The sequence below is a fragment of the Drosophila simulans genome, chromosome 2L (genome assembly GCF_016746395.2).
Source record: "Drosophila simulans strain w501 chromosome 2L, Prin_Dsim_3.1, whole genome shotgun sequence".
NCBI lineage: Eukaryota > Metazoa > Arthropoda > Insecta > Diptera > Drosophilidae > Drosophila > Drosophila simulans.
In genome coordinates, this window is record NC_052520.2 from 21,310,466 (window position 1) to 21,328,410 (window position 17,945).

General features: G+C 35.9%; 2 protein-coding genes and 1 long non-coding RNA gene across 11 annotated transcripts; 1 reads left to right on the forward strand and 2 right to left on the reverse strand.

Moving 5' to 3' along the window:
• Positions 1-597: 597 nt before the first annotated feature.
• Positions 598-10,029, reverse strand: LOC6733085 (choline/ethanolamine kinase). Of its 5 annotated transcripts, XM_016177968.3 has the most exons (9): positions 9,934-10,029; positions 9,759-9,851; positions 4,931-5,037; positions 4,406-4,742; positions 4,192-4,344; positions 2,919-3,307; positions 2,083-2,151; positions 894-1,317; positions 598-831 (listed from the first exon to the last, which is right to left on the reverse strand). In XM_016177968.3, exons 2-9 carry the CDS (start codon positions 9,783-9,785, stop codon positions 769-771), a joined length of 1,569 nt encoding a protein of 522 aa, XP_016025790.1. In that variant the 5' UTR covers positions 9,786-9,851; positions 9,934-10,029; the 3' UTR covers positions 598-768. The 5 variants fall into 5 exon arrangements, with proteins under 5 accessions (XP_016025790.1, XP_002080162.2, XP_016025792.1 ...); XM_002080126.4 differs by having other exon boundaries at positions 9,759-10,015; XM_016177970.3 differs by lacking the exons at positions 9,759-9,851; positions 9,934-10,029 and adding an exon at positions 5,483-5,773.
• A 710-nt stretch (positions 10,030-10,739) lies between these two features.
• Positions 10,740-15,341, forward strand: LOC27208368. Of its 5 annotated transcripts, none has more exons than XR_006541712.1 (3): positions 10,740-10,845; positions 10,914-11,690; positions 14,066-15,341. It is a non-coding gene; the product is annotated as an uncharacterized LOC27208368 (long non-coding RNA). The 5 variants fall into 5 exon arrangements; XR_005543612.2 differs by having other exon boundaries at positions 10,754-11,340; positions 11,606-11,690; XR_005543614.2 differs by having other exon boundaries at positions 10,807-11,690; positions 14,066-14,165; positions 14,233-15,341.
• On the reverse strand, positions 12,478-15,366 carry LOC6733086 (high mobility group nucleosome-binding domain-containing protein 5). Its single transcript, XM_002080127.4, has 3 exons — positions 15,223-15,366; positions 13,437-13,804; positions 12,478-13,366 (listed from the first exon to the last, which is right to left on the reverse strand). The coding sequence occupies exons 1-3, from the start codon at positions 15,246-15,248 to the stop codon at positions 13,209-13,211; spliced, it is 552 nt and encodes a 183-aa protein (XP_002080163.2). The 5' UTR covers positions 15,249-15,366; the 3' UTR covers positions 12,478-13,208.
• Positions 15,367-17,945: the final 2,579 nt, after the last annotated feature.

Consider the following 17,945-nt stretch of genomic DNA (forward strand, 5'->3'; position numbering starts at 1 on the left):
ACAAATTTTAAATCTAAAAACAAAAATGTATTAAATGGAACAGTTTTTAAGATACATAGAAGGATAAGGCATTTACAAATGTCAAATTAATAAAATCGAAAAAATTAATATTAATATAAAAAACTACTAAAACTTTGCTGTAAAGAAATGATATAATGTGGCAAATGGTAAGAAAAATGCAAAAAAAACGATTCAACTTAAATGTCATGTAATTAAAAAAGGCATAAATTCGAAAGTTATATAAAGTGTTTGTTTATGGGGAACTCTATTTAACTCTATTTACTCTATTTAATCGTTAAACAAGCCTGCTTTTAATAAAATGTTAAAGGATGGGTTGGATGCTGCCTGTAATACTTTTCATCTCTGCTGGTAGAGAAACAATCTCTTACAATTTCGCAATAGAAACAACAATTATTCCGTAAATATCGTGGAAATATTTGGCCACCCTCGTGTACGTGGAAATTGCCAAGGACAAAAAAACAATTAAAACAAAGTAAAATTGTTGTAGTTGTTTTTTTCTGTAACCTGTTTCACGCAATTATCACAGCAGTAATTTTCAATTATGTAAACGAAATTATTCATTATAAATTTCAATAGTCTTTTTAAATAGTTCGATGTTATTTAATGTTTTGTATGTACTATTCAAACATTTTCAGTTAAAATTATTTCTAGACACGGACAAACGCGGACAGTTATAAAAGGTCAATTATGTCTAGGCTAATTAACTATGGTTCTGATTCGAATTATATGAAGGTTCAGATATTTGACTTAATTAGCTTGATAAGCTGCCTTTAGCTTTTGATATTCCAAAATTCGAGCAATACCATATTCCTGAAAAATACGCGAAAATTAGCATAAGTACCTTTTTCAAAAACCACTCTTAGATTACTCACCCAATAACCAAACTCAATCGCCGATGTGACATTAATTACGGACCAAAGGCTCCAGAACAGATGAGACAGCATTGTAAAGAACTGAATCTCAGCGTCTACCTTTATCAACTCCTGACCAGTGATATTATAGTTCTCGTCATCGTGATACTTCTTTAAATAGTTTACAATGAAGTCGCGCCGTTGCTGAACAGTTGCGCAGTTGCTGGGGTTGTGGTAGAAGTAAGGGAACTTTGGGTTGGTGTAGTCGAAAGTCCACTCAATAAAATGATTGGCTAGATCATAGCCACGGTAGTTGTAGGCACAATACTCAAAGTCGATGATAATAAGATCCGGCTCATTATCGGCTATGAAGCTGGCATCCAGGGCTGAGTCATTCGTAGTGTCCAACTCCGGGCATGGTGAAGGCGACGCACAATGTGATTTGCTATACGACACGAAGAATTTTTGTATAAAATTAGAATTCGGTATACATTGGTTTCAACGTGTTTTGTTTCGCCAATAAACATATTGCGTAACAGGCAGAAGGAAGCGTTTCCGACTATATAAAGTGTATATATTCTTGATCAGGATCAATAGCCTAGTCGATCTGGCCATGTCCGTTAGTCCGTATGAACGTCGAGATTGTAGGAACTAAAGAAGCTAGAATGTTGAGATTAAGCATGCCGATTCTAGAGACAAAGACGACGCGCAAGTTTGTTGACCACCATTTTGCCACGCCCACTCTAACGTCCACAAGCCGCACAAAACTGCCGCGCCCACACTTTTGATAAATGTTAGTATGTTCTCAAAATTTTATTAGTCGCTTAAGTTTCTATGCAGTCGTGGCATGCCCAAAAGCCGCCAAACCGGTCACGCCCACACTTTTGATCAATTTAAATTTTTTCTCATTTTATTCCCCAAATATCTATCGAAATCCCAAATATGATGAAATTTCGCGTTCGGATTCAAGCTAGCTGAGAAACGGGTATCTGATAGTCGGGGAACCCGACTATAGCATTCTCTCTTGTTATAACTCAAACCACGACCGCAGCACATTTGGGTCTTCTAAAATTGTAGACATGTTTATATGGGTTTGGCGAGCAGGAACTTACGACTAATGGGCCAATAACAAGTAGGTACTGTATAGCATCCAACGCACAATAACGGGTTTTCAGTTTACTTCGCTCACGAACGATCGTGGTATACTTACTGTGTCTCCGTATCCGATATATTGCTATTTCCATCAAGGCTATCACCCAAAGTTTCGTCGAAGTTTGATCTGTAAATAAAAAAAGTTTGCATATTTTAAAATTTTATCGCAAATTTTCCTTGCCCTTCAAATTTTGATACATTAATATAATGTAAAAATATAATTTAAATCAAGAGATAATGCTATAGTCGAGTTTCCCGACTATCAGATGCCCGTTACTCAGCTAGTGTGAATGCGAGCCCGAAATTTCCTAATTTTTCTGGGATATCGATAGATATTGGGGAATAAAATAAGAAAATTAAAAAAATTGTTCCAAAGTGTGGGCGTGACCGGTTCGGCGGCTTTGGGGCGTTAGAGTGGGCGTGCGAAAATTTTTTGGAAAGTAGATAGAAATTTACAAGACTAATAAAATTATGACAAAATTTCGAAAAATGGTTTAAAAGTGTGTCAGTTTTGTGGGGCTTGTGGGCGTGGCAACATGGTTCAACAAACATGCACTGCCTCTTTGCCTCTAGAATCTGTATACTGAATATCAACATTCTAGCTTTTATGAGATCTTCATGAGATCTCGACGTTCACAAGGACAGACGGGCATGGCTAGATCGACTCGGCTAATGATCCCGATTAAGAATTTATATACTTTATACAGTCGGAAACGCTTCCTTCTGCCTGTTACATACTTTTCAACGAATCTAGTATACCCTTTCACTCTACGAGTAATTTCTTTACAGGTAATTGTAAATGGCTAGATCGGTAATGCCTAATAAGTATTAGGAGCACTTAATGTATTCAAATTGATTGAACAGTAAGGAAACAATTCATGTAATTCAACCCACCTCAGGCTACTGATAGACTCCCGGGGGGTCCGTTCGTTTTGGCCTGTCGGTTGTCGCATCAGAATATTACCTTCTTGCAGATCATTGTGACAGAACACAACTGGATAATCTCCATCTTCGATAATCGACCTAATCCAGGCCATCTCTTGAACGTAGTCAAAAGTCCGCATCAATTCCATTTGTTTTTTTAGTACCGAAGATTTTGGATTCGTTTTGACACTGCCGTTAACAATGCTCTCTAAACCGGAAACCCAACGCTGCATACAATTCCAAATCCAATCGGGCTCCTTAGACATGGGTATATTGAGACTGTGGATCTCACCCATTTTCTCAGCCACTCTCTTTAATATTCGTTGCTCTCCCAATTCTGCTGTGATCAATGCGCGCGCCTAATGGAAATAAATCAAATTTTATTTAATAGCTGTTTTTTAAATTTTATTGCAAATTTGGATCTTCTTACTCTTTTAGTTTAAAAGATATTTAAGGAACGCCGAGTCTAGTTTTTTCGTTTTTAATTCGGTTTTCGGTTTTAATATTCGTTTAAGACTATTTTCAAAAGAGATCTTTTTGAAACGTATATTATATTTTCCGTTACTCGTAGAGTTCAAGGGTATACTAGATTCTTTGAAAAGTATGTAACAGAAAGAAGGAGACTCTTCCGAACATATAAAGTATATATATTCTAAATCAGGATCAACACACGAGTCGTTCTGGCTATATCCGTATGTCCGCCCGTCAGTCCACCGTTATGTCCGTATCAACGTCGAGATCTCAGGAGCTATAAAACCTACAAGGTTTAGCTAAGGCACGCAGATTCCAGAGACATAGAAGCAGCGCAAGTTTCTTTACTGATTTTGACGCGGCCACTCTAACGCCCACACTTTTAACAAATGTTTTGAAATTATTTTATTTCTTTCAGTCCTGCGAATTATCGATCTGCCAAAAATCATTTTGCCACCCTCAATCTAACATCCACAAAATGCTCAAAAACACGTCATGCCAAATTCTATTGGACTATCAAAAACTTATTGGAAACGCAGCTTTTTAATCCCGACCATAATTTAAAGTTATTTCCATAATATTTTTCTTGTATGTTTCTATCGATTTGTCAGAATTGGAAATATTTTGATCGCATTCCCACTAGCTTAGTAACGGATATCTGATAGTCGAGATTCTCGATAATAGCGTTCTCTCTTGTTAAGAACAGAAATTCGCAAAAACGACATCTTGCTTAAGTTTTGCTCGCTTATTTTATGGCTTATAGTCAACATACCGGAATGTATTGTTCAATGCGTCCGCCCGGAAAGATTCCGTGCAGTTTGGGCCCATAGTTCCGTTCACTGAGAAGTGCGAAAACCACGGACTCGGTAATCATGCTCTCCAGCGCGTGATCACCATGGGTCTGACCATAGATTCGCAGAAGGACCTGTTGGTATATATCAAGGATGAACTTCTAAAAAGGATGACTGGTACTGTGGGTGACCTACCTCACGGGGTTCCTGCTTGAAGGTGTGCAATCGTTTCGAAGAACTGGAGTCGCGATAATCACTATCGCATCGCTGACGTTTGTATGCTTGTATGGCGCTAGGAGCTGCGTCAGCTACGTCCTCGTTATTTATTAATTCCCTCGCCATCAATGTTACGCCCACCGCCTTGGCAGCCGACTCATCGTCGTGTGTGAAACCCCTGCTTCTATTGGTCACAGTTGCGGTGGCCCCTATGAAGTCTTCGCTTACGTTGACATTTTCCTGGTGCTCCTCCAGCTCATCGTAGTCATTTAAATCGGGAAGGCTTACGTAATACAAGAAATTTGACAGCCCGCCACTGCAAGAAGAGTTTTGGAAATATTGTGATTCATCAGAGTCTTTACCGTCTTCTAACAATTTACATTTCCCTTTTAAATTCATTAGATAAAGGAAGGAGCCTTATGATTAATTGAACCTTATGATTATTGAAACGAGTATACAAAAATCAAGGCAATATATTTATATTTAACGAACCAGAGGACTTACCTTATGCGCTTCACCACTAAATTCTCTGGAGTAACCACTTTCCAGGGCCCAGTTAGATAGTCTCGGCAAATACGGGCGGCCGCATGTCGAATTTCCTCAAGAGTGGCCTGTGTATTAAAGAGAGGGTGGAGGGATGTGTTTTTAAAGATACTTGAAAGAGAAAGCGGTCACAAAGAGAATCCAAAAAAGAAAGAGAGTAAGAGGCATAGAAATCGACTAAAACAATTCTGCCCGATATTGGTGGTGTACTAAAAATAGTAAAAACATTTCAAGAAAGAAAAAGCAAATGTAATTAGAAGGGTAGATTACCAACAAAATTCATATGGATTAAGTAGGCAATGACGATGAAAAGTAATACTATTTAAAGCTTATTGTGGTTGGGTGCTTTGGACAAACAAATAATAATTTATTCACTAATATATGTATTCTCTATATTTAAATCGAGAATATATATATAAAATGTATATATATATATATATATATGCATACATAAACATACATACATATATATATACATATATAATGTATATAATTTCTAAAAAAATGGCCTACATTGCTATTGAAATGCTGCCAGATATTCTCATAGTTGCAACGTTTACTCAAGCAACAATTTTGATTTTTATTATCTGGCTGCTGGAGACGTTTGAGTGCTTTACTATTCCTACGATTTCGCTGTTTCATGCTACGCGTAGTTTATCAAAATATTGATATACTATATGATTGAAATCGTATTATATAAATTAATAACAAGTAGCGAAGGCACACAGTTAGTCTTTTCGTTGAGCTCTTAGCAATTAGTAGTTCCCAGCTGGGCGTACGAAATCAAACTGACTCATCGTTACAATACCAAGACCCAGAGGAAACATAAATAAAAATCCCATTCCGCTCTCGCTCTCTCGGCGGCTGTAGACTTTCCTTTTCTACGAACTAAGGACTCAATCCCCACCCACCGTGCTCACCTTGCCAACGGCTAGGTAGAGACCAAACAATTATTTCCACTACTTTGGTTTTTTCGTGCAATCGCGAAGAATCAGGGTGGTAACAGGTAAAATAGCTGGAATTGTACCTGACTTACAACAAATGTTCCTTTAATTCTTTGGCACCCTCACAATCCATTTGTGGAAGTTTCCACACATCTTGACACACATCGAACATTTACAAGAAAACCCCCACCACACACACTCTTATCAAGCCGATTCAGTTTTTATTGCCATGCTGCGTATAGCTGTTATTTTTATACCCGTTACTCGTAGAGTAAAGGGTATACTAGATTCGTTGAGAAGTATGTAAGAAGCAGAAGGAAGAGATTCCGCAGCGAAATTTTATTGACCCACGTTGCCACGTCTAACGTCGACAAACCTCCCAAAACGGTCACGCCCACACTTTAAACAATTATTAAATTTGTTCTCATTTTATTCCCCAATATTTTCTATCGATATCCCAAAAAAATTATGAAATTGAGTAACGGGTATCTGATAGTCGGGGAACTCGACTATAGCATTCTCTCTTGTTATTTCTTTAGTTAAGCAAAACAGAATACATTGAAAATTAAACCCGAAAAAAGTAAAGATTTAGTAAATGTAGTTTAGTAATGGTCAACAAACCTTTTTGTATTGAATTAAAATAATGTTCATATTTAGTGCTATCAACAAATACCTAACCTTATGCCTCGACGAATTACGTACTTACATACATACGTCAAATTTTATTTAGGAAAGTAAAGTGAAGGAATTTCTATAAAATGCGATTTATGTAATTAATTTTGAAGGCTCTAAAAGTTAAATCTTATCTTAATTTAGATATCATATCTGATTGCTCTCAAAATGCCTATGATCGTTTTTTATGGGTTGTAATTTGTCAAAAAAGTGATTTTGAGAAATGATTTTAAGTTTTTATAAAAACTCCTTTTTCAGTTAGTGGGTGTGCGAACGAGAAATTTACCGATTGTTTTTGGCAAATCGATAGAAATTTTTTAAAAGTGTAGCCGGGGCTGTTTTGGGCGGTTTGTGGCCGTTAGAAAGGGCGTATCCAAAATGTATAGAAAAAATAGTATTCCGATAGAAATTTGCAAACCAAACAAATCGATGGGAAATAAAATGAGCAAAAATAAAAAATTGGCAAGTCGATATTTAAACTATTGAATATAATATAATAAAATTATGAAAAAAGTATCTAAAAATTTTTCAGAAATGTGGGCGTGGCAGTTTAATGTGGTTTTTAGGCGTTCGAGTGGGCGTGGCAGAAAGTTTTTAGGCAAATCAATAGAAATTTGCAAGACTAATAACGATGTGAAAAAATATCAACACACTTTTTAAATGTGTGGGCGTGACAGTTTTGTATGGCTTAGAGTGGGCGTGGCAACAGGGGCAAACTTGCGTGGTGCCTTTGCCTCTAGAATCTGTATGCTGAATCTCAACCTGCTTTTATAGTTCCTGAGATCTCGACGTTCATACGGACAGACGAACTGAAAGACAAACGGACAAAGCTAGATCGACTGAGCTATCGATCCTAACCAAGAATATATATATTTTTTATACAGTCGGAAACGCTTTCGTCTGCCTGGTATATGATTGTCTACGAATTTAGTTTACCCTCTTTATGTATAAATACACTTTAGAGGTTCGGAAAGGCGTCCTTCTACATTTTACTCAACAAGTAACGGGTACAAAACAGGTAAGAAATCTATAATCAAGTGTCTCACTTAAATGAAGTGCAAGGGTAAAAGATGATTAGTAAACACGGGCTTCACTTCTCGGTGGTAACATTCATTACATGTTAATAAAGTTAAAAAATAAAAAAAATAGTATTTGGCAGTACATATGTACATAGTTGCTTATTGATTAGGCAAAACTTGAACCCAGTTTGCTCTTAACTTCTTCAACCAAAGTAATTAAAACTCATTAGTCTAATGTCTTTGCTTTAACCATATTAGCGCCACATGGACATAATCGGTCTCCAAAATGTACTTGTCAAATATATCTTTGCCAAGAATGAGCATGATAAATATAATTCTTTTTGACTATTTATGTACATATATGTATGTAAAATTCTTCGGATGCATCAATACTTTGACTTTCCCAATAAGATCTCCCTCGATTCTTGGTATAACAACGTTGGATTTGCGTAAGTTAAAAATACGACATGGCGATAGAACTCTACGGGAAGTGAGTATGAGAAATGTAAGATGTGTATGTTTACAGCTGCGCAATATCAAAAACAGGGGCTTATAAAGATAATTTAGTTAAATGTGGGAAATATTATCTTGCTGTCATTGGAATGTTAACTGCGCAATGACAACAATCCACATTACTGAGCATCAATGTATAGCTAAACTATGTAATTTGATCGTACAACTGTAGGCCAAAACGGTTAAATTCTAAGTGAGCGGCGCACGCAATACAAAAATGGAATATAAACAAGAGATAATGCATTAATCGAGTTTCCCGACTATCAGATATCCGTTACTCAGCTAGTGTGAATGCGAACGCGAAATATCATAATTTTTATGGGATATCGATAGATATTGGGGAATAAAATGAGAAAAATTTAAAAATTGTTCAAAAGTGTGGGCGTGACTGATTTGGCAGCCTTATGGAGTTAGGGTGGTCGTGGCAAAAAGTTTTTTGGCAAGTCGATAGAAATTTACACGACTAATAAAATTATAAAAAAAATATCGAAAAATGGCTCAAAAATGTGGGCGTGGCAGTTTTGGGCTGTTTTAGGGCGTGAGAGTGCACAAAAAAATTTTGCAAATCGATATAAATTTACAAGACTAATAAAAATGTGAAAAAATATGAACACATTTTTTTAAAAGTGTAGGCGTGGCAGTTTTGTGCGGCTTGTGGGCGTGGCAACATGGGTCGATAAACTTGCGCTGCGTCTTTGGCTCGAGAATCTGTATGCTGAATCTCAATCTTTTGAGATCCTGAGATCTCGACGTTCATACGGACAGTCGCACAGACGGACATGGCTAGATCGACTCGGCAACTGAACCTGATCAAAAATATATATACTTTATATGGTCAGAAATATATATATATAAGTATACCTGTTACATACTTTTCAACGAATCTAGTATACCCTTTTACTTAACGATTAACGGGTATAAAAAGTACTGATAAGTCAATAAAGGAGATTGGTAACGGCAATGCACGAAGCAGTGAGCGATCCACGAGGCGATAACAAAAATTTTGTAAGATTAAAAATCGACGTGGAACCGCAAAAATGAAAAATGGAATGCAAAACATTTATTTTTTAATAGGCTGTGTCGATTAAGGCAGGATTATAAGGTTGATTATAAAGACAATATACTTCCTACCTAGACGTTAATTCAGCGATAAAAGCCAATGAACAATACCTTCTTTAACACAAGACAAGACAAATCACAAGAAGTCTTTATAAACATTGTAATGCTTATGTGTGTGTGTAAGTAGCTTTACCATCTGGCGAATGAGACTGAAGTTCAAGTTTCGTCACGTGTTAAAAAATGTGTACATGCGTGTATACTGATTAGGATATTTTACATACATATTGTACATTACATACATTCACATTTAATATGGTAGAAAGTTATCATAATTATAAATATCTCTTCCTACGAGAATTCTGTCAGCAATACACAAGTATGTTTATAAGCTCAGGGGTACAACCTCTACAATATAAAGATGAAAACAAACATACAAAACTGGACGACGATATGAATACGCAAAGCCCCAACAATATCAGAGTCATTGTACGAAAATGATACAAAATTAGCAAAACAGAAACTTTTAAAACCTTGGAAGAATATTGTTACTGACTAACACCAGTCTCGAAGTTCCCTTCTTACCTTTTGCAGGTTGGTGGCCATTGTCATTCGCAATTTTATTTATTTATGGTATTTGGCAATTTTGGAAGCCAGGCATCGACAAATAAGCGGTGTCTGACAGCAGCAATACAAAAACCGAGAATTGGGCGTCACGTGGTTTTTATTATAGTGCAATATAAAAACATTGAGTACATACGCAGTCTCAGTCTCAGTTAACGGTTTCAAAGCGCCTACTCACAAGAACGATTCAGATTCGACTACTTAGCACTCGCCGCCTTTGATCGACGGCGCCATGGAGAAAAGCTCAGTTTTGGTGAAGCAGTAGCAGCGAGAGCCGAGTCGAAATTCGGCTCTCTCCTACTCGTTTTGCTACTTTATCTGTTATTAAGGGGTACTGCAACACTTTTGATCTGCTCTCGAATGTTTAATTGGGATGTTAAAACAATCCAAATTAAAGTTAAAACAATCGAACTGCCGAATAAATTTGAACTGAATTTCAACTACGGCTGAAAAATACAACTGTTGCTGGCATCTGGTTCAATGTGTTCTCAATGTCTTTCCCTTTTTTTTAATCTAAACCGTATCTCTCTGGTATTTTCTAAGTCGATTCCGCATTAGAACAATTCATAAAAGTTCTTGAACGGGTCAGTGAAAGTGACAAAGTATTTTAATTTTTAATTATAAAGTTTCACAAGAAAGAAAGGCCCGTAGTAGCCATGTTTATACTGACTCTTGTAAAATGTTTACAGAATATTGCATCTCTATGGACTGCAGTGTGCGAGGGCAACTAATATACATTTACGATAACAAAAAAATTAACTTTACATCAAAGTAAACAAAGCAAAAGATAGTATTGTAGCACTCAGCTATTGTTATTCAGCAAGCGGGAGCACAAAGTAGAAATTTCCAAAATTTTAGGCACATGAATATACATAAATATACCAATAAAATGAAAAACAAATAAAAATATTTAGAAATTTTTGGCTTGTGGCCGTGGGTAAAATGATTTTGACATGCTCCGGTAATAAAATTCATAAGAAATTTACGATTTCGATTTAGAATCGCAAAATCGTAAAAATTGGGCACTTTCGTCTGGTCGGAATGAAAAGTAAATGCCATAAGACCATTCTGACACTTAGTTATTTTATAAAAAATTTATTTCTGACCCCACCTCAGAGTTGACAGGAATTTTGCCGTCTCCAAGAAAATTTTCGATTTGGAAAGGGGCCGATAAGTACGCCGCCAAAAGCTATCGCGAAGGTTGCCGTACTGTTGGTGAAACGAGAAAGGCAAGTAAAAACACTTATAATATATACAAGAATTTATTCATAAATTTAAAGGAGGGTCAAAAGTGCTGATCGTAAATAATGCTATATAATTTAATAACTTAAATGGACAAAGTGCAGTAAAAAATTAATTACGAACATTTTAATTAAAGCTGTGAAAAATGTGGCCGCTCTATTGTTTGGAAAAACAGTTTAAACAGCTGTTTATTGTTTACAAGACATTCCGATAGCAAACATTTTGCGAAAATCAAAGCACCTAAAAACGAAATCAAAAGATTTTACCCAAATCGCAATAGAACAAAATTACGACTAGCGGAGTATGCCTGATAGATAGAAATTAACAAGACAAACAATGAAATAAAAGGACTCCAAAACATTTTCGAAACTGTGGGCACGACAATATGTTCTGCGAGCGAAAATAGATTTAATATAAAAATAAAAACAAGAATGAGAGTCTAGTTCCTCGACTATCCGATACCATAGCTGAGTAGTGGAAATACGATCGCGAAATTTCAAAATTTGTCTTAATATCTTAATATTGATCAATGAAATGAGAAAATTTATTTTCAAATATTTGTTTAGAGTTTTTTGTAGGTGTAAGGACGGGCTTGTCTAAAGTGTTTTAGGTTCTATTGATTCTGACAAAAAATAAAAGAACTGTTACCTGGTAAGTTCTTTTCAACTAATATAGTCTACGGGTAACGGGTAAAATAGGGTAAAGAGTAGTTGAGTTGGTATCCAGAAGGAATGGAAGAAGGAACACCTCCGAGGGCTTTATCGAAAAGAATTTGGGAGAAATGATTCTTCAGGTAATTTTAGCTAAAGTGTGAACTGTGGATTCGCCGTATGTTTTACACGTTTGTCAATTGGCGTAAATGTAAGGGACAGTTGAATATCTAATATCATGAGTCTATCAAATAGGAAATTTTCATATTAAAATTAAAAATTAAACGAGGTCCAAAAATTTAAAAAACAACTTACCGTAGGCAAATAGTAGTACTATTTTTAACGTTTTGTGTCGGTATCTAAAAAAGATTTTCAAGCAGACAACACCATTCCAAATTATTTAAAATAGTTTACTTTCCTCAAATATGCACTTCGGTCTCAGCCTAGAAAATATCTTTTCTAAGATTTCTACTATTGGCGATAGCTGTTATTTTGCGCCAATACAAACATGCTCAAATTAATAAAAATTACGCCTTATGTTTGATTTTCATTTGTCGTTTAATTAAATTTTTTAAATAATCTGGAATTTTGATTTTGCTGAATGCTGGATTTGTCAGGATTTTTTGTTAAATCGTAAATTGTTGAACATTAATAAGAGTTTCGTCGCAGACTATTTCGTGGGCTTAGACAAATAAATGAAGTGTTACTTGGAATGAGAAATAGGTACCTTGACCACAAAAAAAAGGTACGGTTTCGAAAACATTTTAAAAATGATTATTTCAAGAGTATTGCTGTAAAAGTTGTTTTTCGTACTTTTTATTGTTTCTATGTGGTATTATTTTTTTTAGCCGGTTGGCATACATTTTTCTGGGGGTGTTGCTGGCAGCTTTTTGTTACATTTTAATGAATTTTTAGTTTTAGCTTGTTCGATATAAATATTCATACTCAAAAATAAGATACGGTTGTAAAATTAAAAATTGTAAAGAATTACATGTTATTTTTGCTGTAATGTTTTGATGTTTTTCTTAGTTAAAGATTTTGTTTGCAATTTGTTTCATTCGCTTCGTATTTTTTTACAATTAATAAATTTGACGCTTTTGTTTACAACTTTTATTCTTAAAAACATAGAGGATCTCGCATCTTAATTTCGCTTAATATTGTTCTCTTAATCCTTTGCTTTATATATATATACTTTGCTTTAAAGTTAAGATTTTAAGTAAGTTTTTAAATAATAATGGATTTTTTTTCGTTTTTTGCCGGTATTGTTGGTTGGTAGGTTGTTCGTTAGTAGAGAAGAGAGAGAGGAGAACCGGTACGCTATAAAACTACGCTCCCATTGCAGGATTGTTATTGGAGAATTGCGCCCGCCACCCACGTATCACCCGCTCCCAAAAGCGGAAAATGGATACAGTGCAGATTCCTGGCGGTAGAACCGTAATTTGTGTGATTTGCTTTTTTGTTGTGTTAGTAAGTATTTAATAAGTAGATTACTGAGTGTGCTGCTCCGCGGGCGATTCCCTTAGGCGGCCACTTCGCTAGCCTCGGGCCCATTCTGCACCTCATCCTTTGTGCTGGCCTCATCAAGCTTAGCCTTTTTCTCCGGCGTGGCGACGGCCTCGTCGGCCTTGGCTGTAGCCTCATCCACCTTCCGCTTTACAGCCTCAATGGCGGAAGCGTCTGTAAGGCGATAAAAAAAGGAATAATAAGAACATGAACGTGGAAAATTTGTTATGCATTGAAATCATACCTGTTGAGTCACCGTTGGTGACCTCCTCGGAGCCATTCTCAACAGCAGGTGGAACAGCTTCGCTGCTCTCTTTTTTGGTGTCCTCCCCCTCGGCAGCGGAATCCTCTTTTTTATCCTCGTCCTTCTTCTCATCCTTATCGGCGGCAAAAGAAACAGTAGGCTCAGACCTCTTTTCACCATCGACTGCGTCAGTGGGCTCGGACGCGCTGCTGTCGGCGGCTCCGTTCTCCTTGGCTACGCTCTCCTCTTCGGCGGCACCGTTTTCTGCAGTGCTTGCCTTCTCAGCTGCCAGCTCCTCGGCGGCAACTGCATCTTTCTTTACAGCATCAACTTCCTCAGCTGCGACCTTCTCGACAACCGCGGTCTCACTGTGGGTGATAAGTAAGAGACGAAAGTCAGTATGCACTTATAATTTTTTCTGAAGGTGGCCGAAACTGCACTTCGTATGTACAGATTTTTACTACATGCGAATGATACAAATGATCAAAAAACAAAACTATTTATAAATGAATTGAAGGAATATATAAGTGTTTTTTCTGCAGAATTAAAAAAAAAAAAAAAAAAAACGAACAATTTCAGTAAAGCGCCTGTAAAGTTTATGTTTTCATCCCCCACTCTATTCATAACAGCCAGAGGATGTTCGGAATTAAAACATACAAAGGTGCTTTGTTACATCTGCCGGCGTTTTTCAACTCGTTCAAGCTGCGACGCAAAAGAAACCACGAAAAGGTGAGTGCGATTAGGCGCATGGTTTTTTTTTTTTATATAAATGGCATAAGTTCATGTGTTATTTCAGTGCTCTCTACCAACAGATGAGAACAGGGTAGCATCAAAAAGATGCTTGCAGACGTGCAAAATGAAAAGCGAGACCCGTTTAAACTAAAACGAACAAAGATAGAAATAAAAACCAGTTTTAATGGGACTAATGATAATATAGTCGTTTCTCTCGCACGCATCTACCAGCCACCTGAGGTAGATTGAATTCTATAGGGCGAGCAAAAAGAGAGTTGCAAAGTAGCAACGCTTAACGACAAAAATAACGGTCAAAGCTATACAAACAATGTCATACAGCCTGCCTTAAAAAAAAAAAAAAAACGGCACAACCTAAGGCATGAGTTTTGTTTTTCTATTACTTTTTAAACTTTAACATATAACTACTTCAAAATAATATCTACATATGTGTTCATCGAGACGGCAAGAGGTAGTATTTTTAGCAATGATAATATAGATATAAGTGTACAAATTTATACTGTTAATTTTAAGCTTCGAGCTTTAAGCTATCGAACGGGTGTAAAAGGCAAGACACGAAATTTTATGTCTGGTGAGGACCGAAGCAAAGCAACAGACGAGGTAGCAAAGACAGCTGAAATAAAGCAGCACAAAAAAAGAGCGGCAACTTGAATGCTGCACACGCATACACGCACATAGACTTTTGCGCAATTGGGTTGTCGTCCGCATACACTCAACGCAATACTCCGCCGCTACACACACACACAAATAATTCATGTTGCCGTTTGCCGGCCGGAGAAAGAGCGAGAAGGCACCATGACGCCGCGCCAAATTAAACGGCGTCGGTTTTTGCGCGCACACCGTTTTGCCTTTGGCGGGAACGAGACAACTACATTAGTGCCGAGAAGCGTTTTGCGTATATAGACACAGAATTCAAAAGAAAATTTCCAAATGTTTGCGGCAAATAACATAGATTTTCATTTGCAAAATTCGCTACAAGTCCATTGCTTAAACAAAATCCAAAAACGTCCGAAAACAAGGCAAACAAAGTACTCACTTCTTTTGCTCAGCCACATCAGCCATTTTGAATTACTGTTAGATATAACTTTTCAAAGGCAAAGCGAGAAAACACGTTGTAATTGAGGGTTTTTGGATCACCAAGCACGACTTGAATATCAGCACAAAGATTTCAAAGAACCAAATTTTATCAATGTAGTTTCCTCTTTGGTAGCTTTGCTAAGAAAGTCGCTTAGTTTCTGGAGATTTTGCCGTACAAATAAGAACGTCCACACAGTCACAAAGAAAAACGCCGAATGAGAGAGCCAAGAGCGTCGCCCCGGCTTTTAAAGCGACCCCCTCTAGTGTTGGTAGACGTCGGTAGTCTGCTTGCGATAGTTCTGCATACGACTACGTAGTTTTTTTGAATCTTCGTGCAGATAGAAACGTCATCGATAGATTTTTATAGAACATTCAGCGACTATTGATGTTGGTATTGCTTTACATATCAATATTGGTGCATACGATTTTTTAAATTAAAGCTTTTTGAGCTTTGGATGTGTGCTTTGTCGTTTTTCACCACCACACGCGCGCTGGGTAGGGTCTTTATAAGTAGAGGTGAAAATTATGATTGTAACAGTATTAAAAAAATATAAACACGATGTATGTATCAGAAAACGATATTATTATTATAAATAAAGTGTGTTTTATCAATACAGAAATTAAAGTTAAAGAACATATTCCTTGTTTGTTTGTTATCGTTATCACCCGCGTTCTACTTGGTTTGTTTTTTAATTCGGAGTTAGCTTATGCTGATAGATTTGTACAGTTTTAATTTAATATATTAAGGAGATGAAATAACGAAGCAGTGACAAATATTTTAAAATCACGGTCCACCACTAAAAAGGGCTGCCACCTTTGAACTATTATTTAGAGGCTATACAAGTATAGCAGTTAAATATTCAAAAATGCATTCCTATTCTTGTTTTTCTCATTGACAAAAAAGATGTTTCGGGTAATACACCTTCCCAATTCTATAGACTTATTTGATCCGGTATCCCTACAAATTAAATAAACATACACAATTACATGTATGTTCACATATATGATATATCGTCATTTTTGAAAAGTTCAAACATTTTACTTAATTACATCAACCATTTTCTTTGACTATATAACAGTCTACAAGAACTTAAGAAAAACTCAAAAACAATAAACATATAGGCATATATACATATGTACATACATTTCACATATGTACATAAACACATATAACCGGCGGAAATAAAAAATCCTTACCCCTCTAAAAACATTATCAGGTAGTCAGATATTCATACATAGGTACGTACAGACACATATGTATGTTTAGTGGATTTGTCTGCGTTCTGGATCGGTATAATACAAAAAAGAAATAGAGTGTGCTACTAGGCAGCTGGTAGATTTTCTGCTTCACTAAAATTTTATGAACATTTTAAAATGTTTGGGCTGTTGGCAAGGAAAACAATACACTAGGATTGAGATTCCGTTGCCAAACAGCATTGACGCTTTTATACATACACAAGTTTGCAATTTTCATAGGTCAAGAAACTATAATATTATTTAATTAAATAATTACGAATTTAATTTTGTATCTCAAACTGAACTCAACTTATTGATCTAGATTGAATGACGTTCAAGCCTCGGTCTCGAGCTTTTTGAATATAGACTTTGGACTTTAGAGTTCTAATGAGCTTTTGGAGTTAGATAGATTAAATCTTTCAAAAGGTTGTTCATACATATATCTTTGGAATGTTGCAGGGGCATTTTTCAAACCAAAAGGCATGTGTGTATGTATGTTTAGTTAGAAAACGCTGTTTTCGCAATGGAATTTTTTATTCATCTGAATTTGGTGACAACCTTTAGCTAAGTCAATTTTGTAAAATATTGGCATCGTCCAAGTTGATCCAATATTTCATCTATTCTAGGAATGGGCACCTTATTTCCTGTTATTTCATTGAGATTCCTATAATCTACTACCATTCTAAACTTTTTTTTCCCAGAGGGAAATTTGGGTGGTCTTTTTGGGGACCACCCAAATAGGAGAACAATAAGGTGATTTCGATTTTTTTAACATTTTCCTAATTTGTTTGTTAACCTCCTGATCAATGCTTTGGGGATATTTATAAGGTTTTTTGTAGACTGGATCTTCATGCTGAGTTTGGATGTCATTCTCTTTATAAAGACTGTTATGGTAATTTATTGGGAACTGGGACTGGTCCGTCCTCCCATGTCTCTTGACTGTCCGAGCAAAGACACTAGAATAATTATTCTAATATTATATTATAATATAATATAATAATATATAAAAAATATAATAAAAAAATAATATAATTAATTAATTAATAATTAATAATTAATAATATAATATAATAATTTATTTATTTTATTTATTTATTATGATAGATAGAATAGTTTACAAAACTAGACTAACTTAAATAGTATAGCATTGGCTACGGGGCCTACAGCTATATTGATTTACAATGCTATTATATCTTAATCTAGTTAGTATCTAATTTGCTAAATATTTGCTGTGCTTGTTATGTACATTTGCCTGTTTTGTTTTTAGATTTTGTGGTATAATTTAATTTTTTTTTAGGAAAAGTATGAGTTTATGTATGTTATCTGGATTGGTTTGCTAAGAAGGTCTAGAGGGTTAGTGTTGTTTAATATTTCTTGTTTGGCTTGTAGGAGGGATGGGCATGAGCTTAATATGTGACTTATTGAAATATCACGGACAAGCTGGTA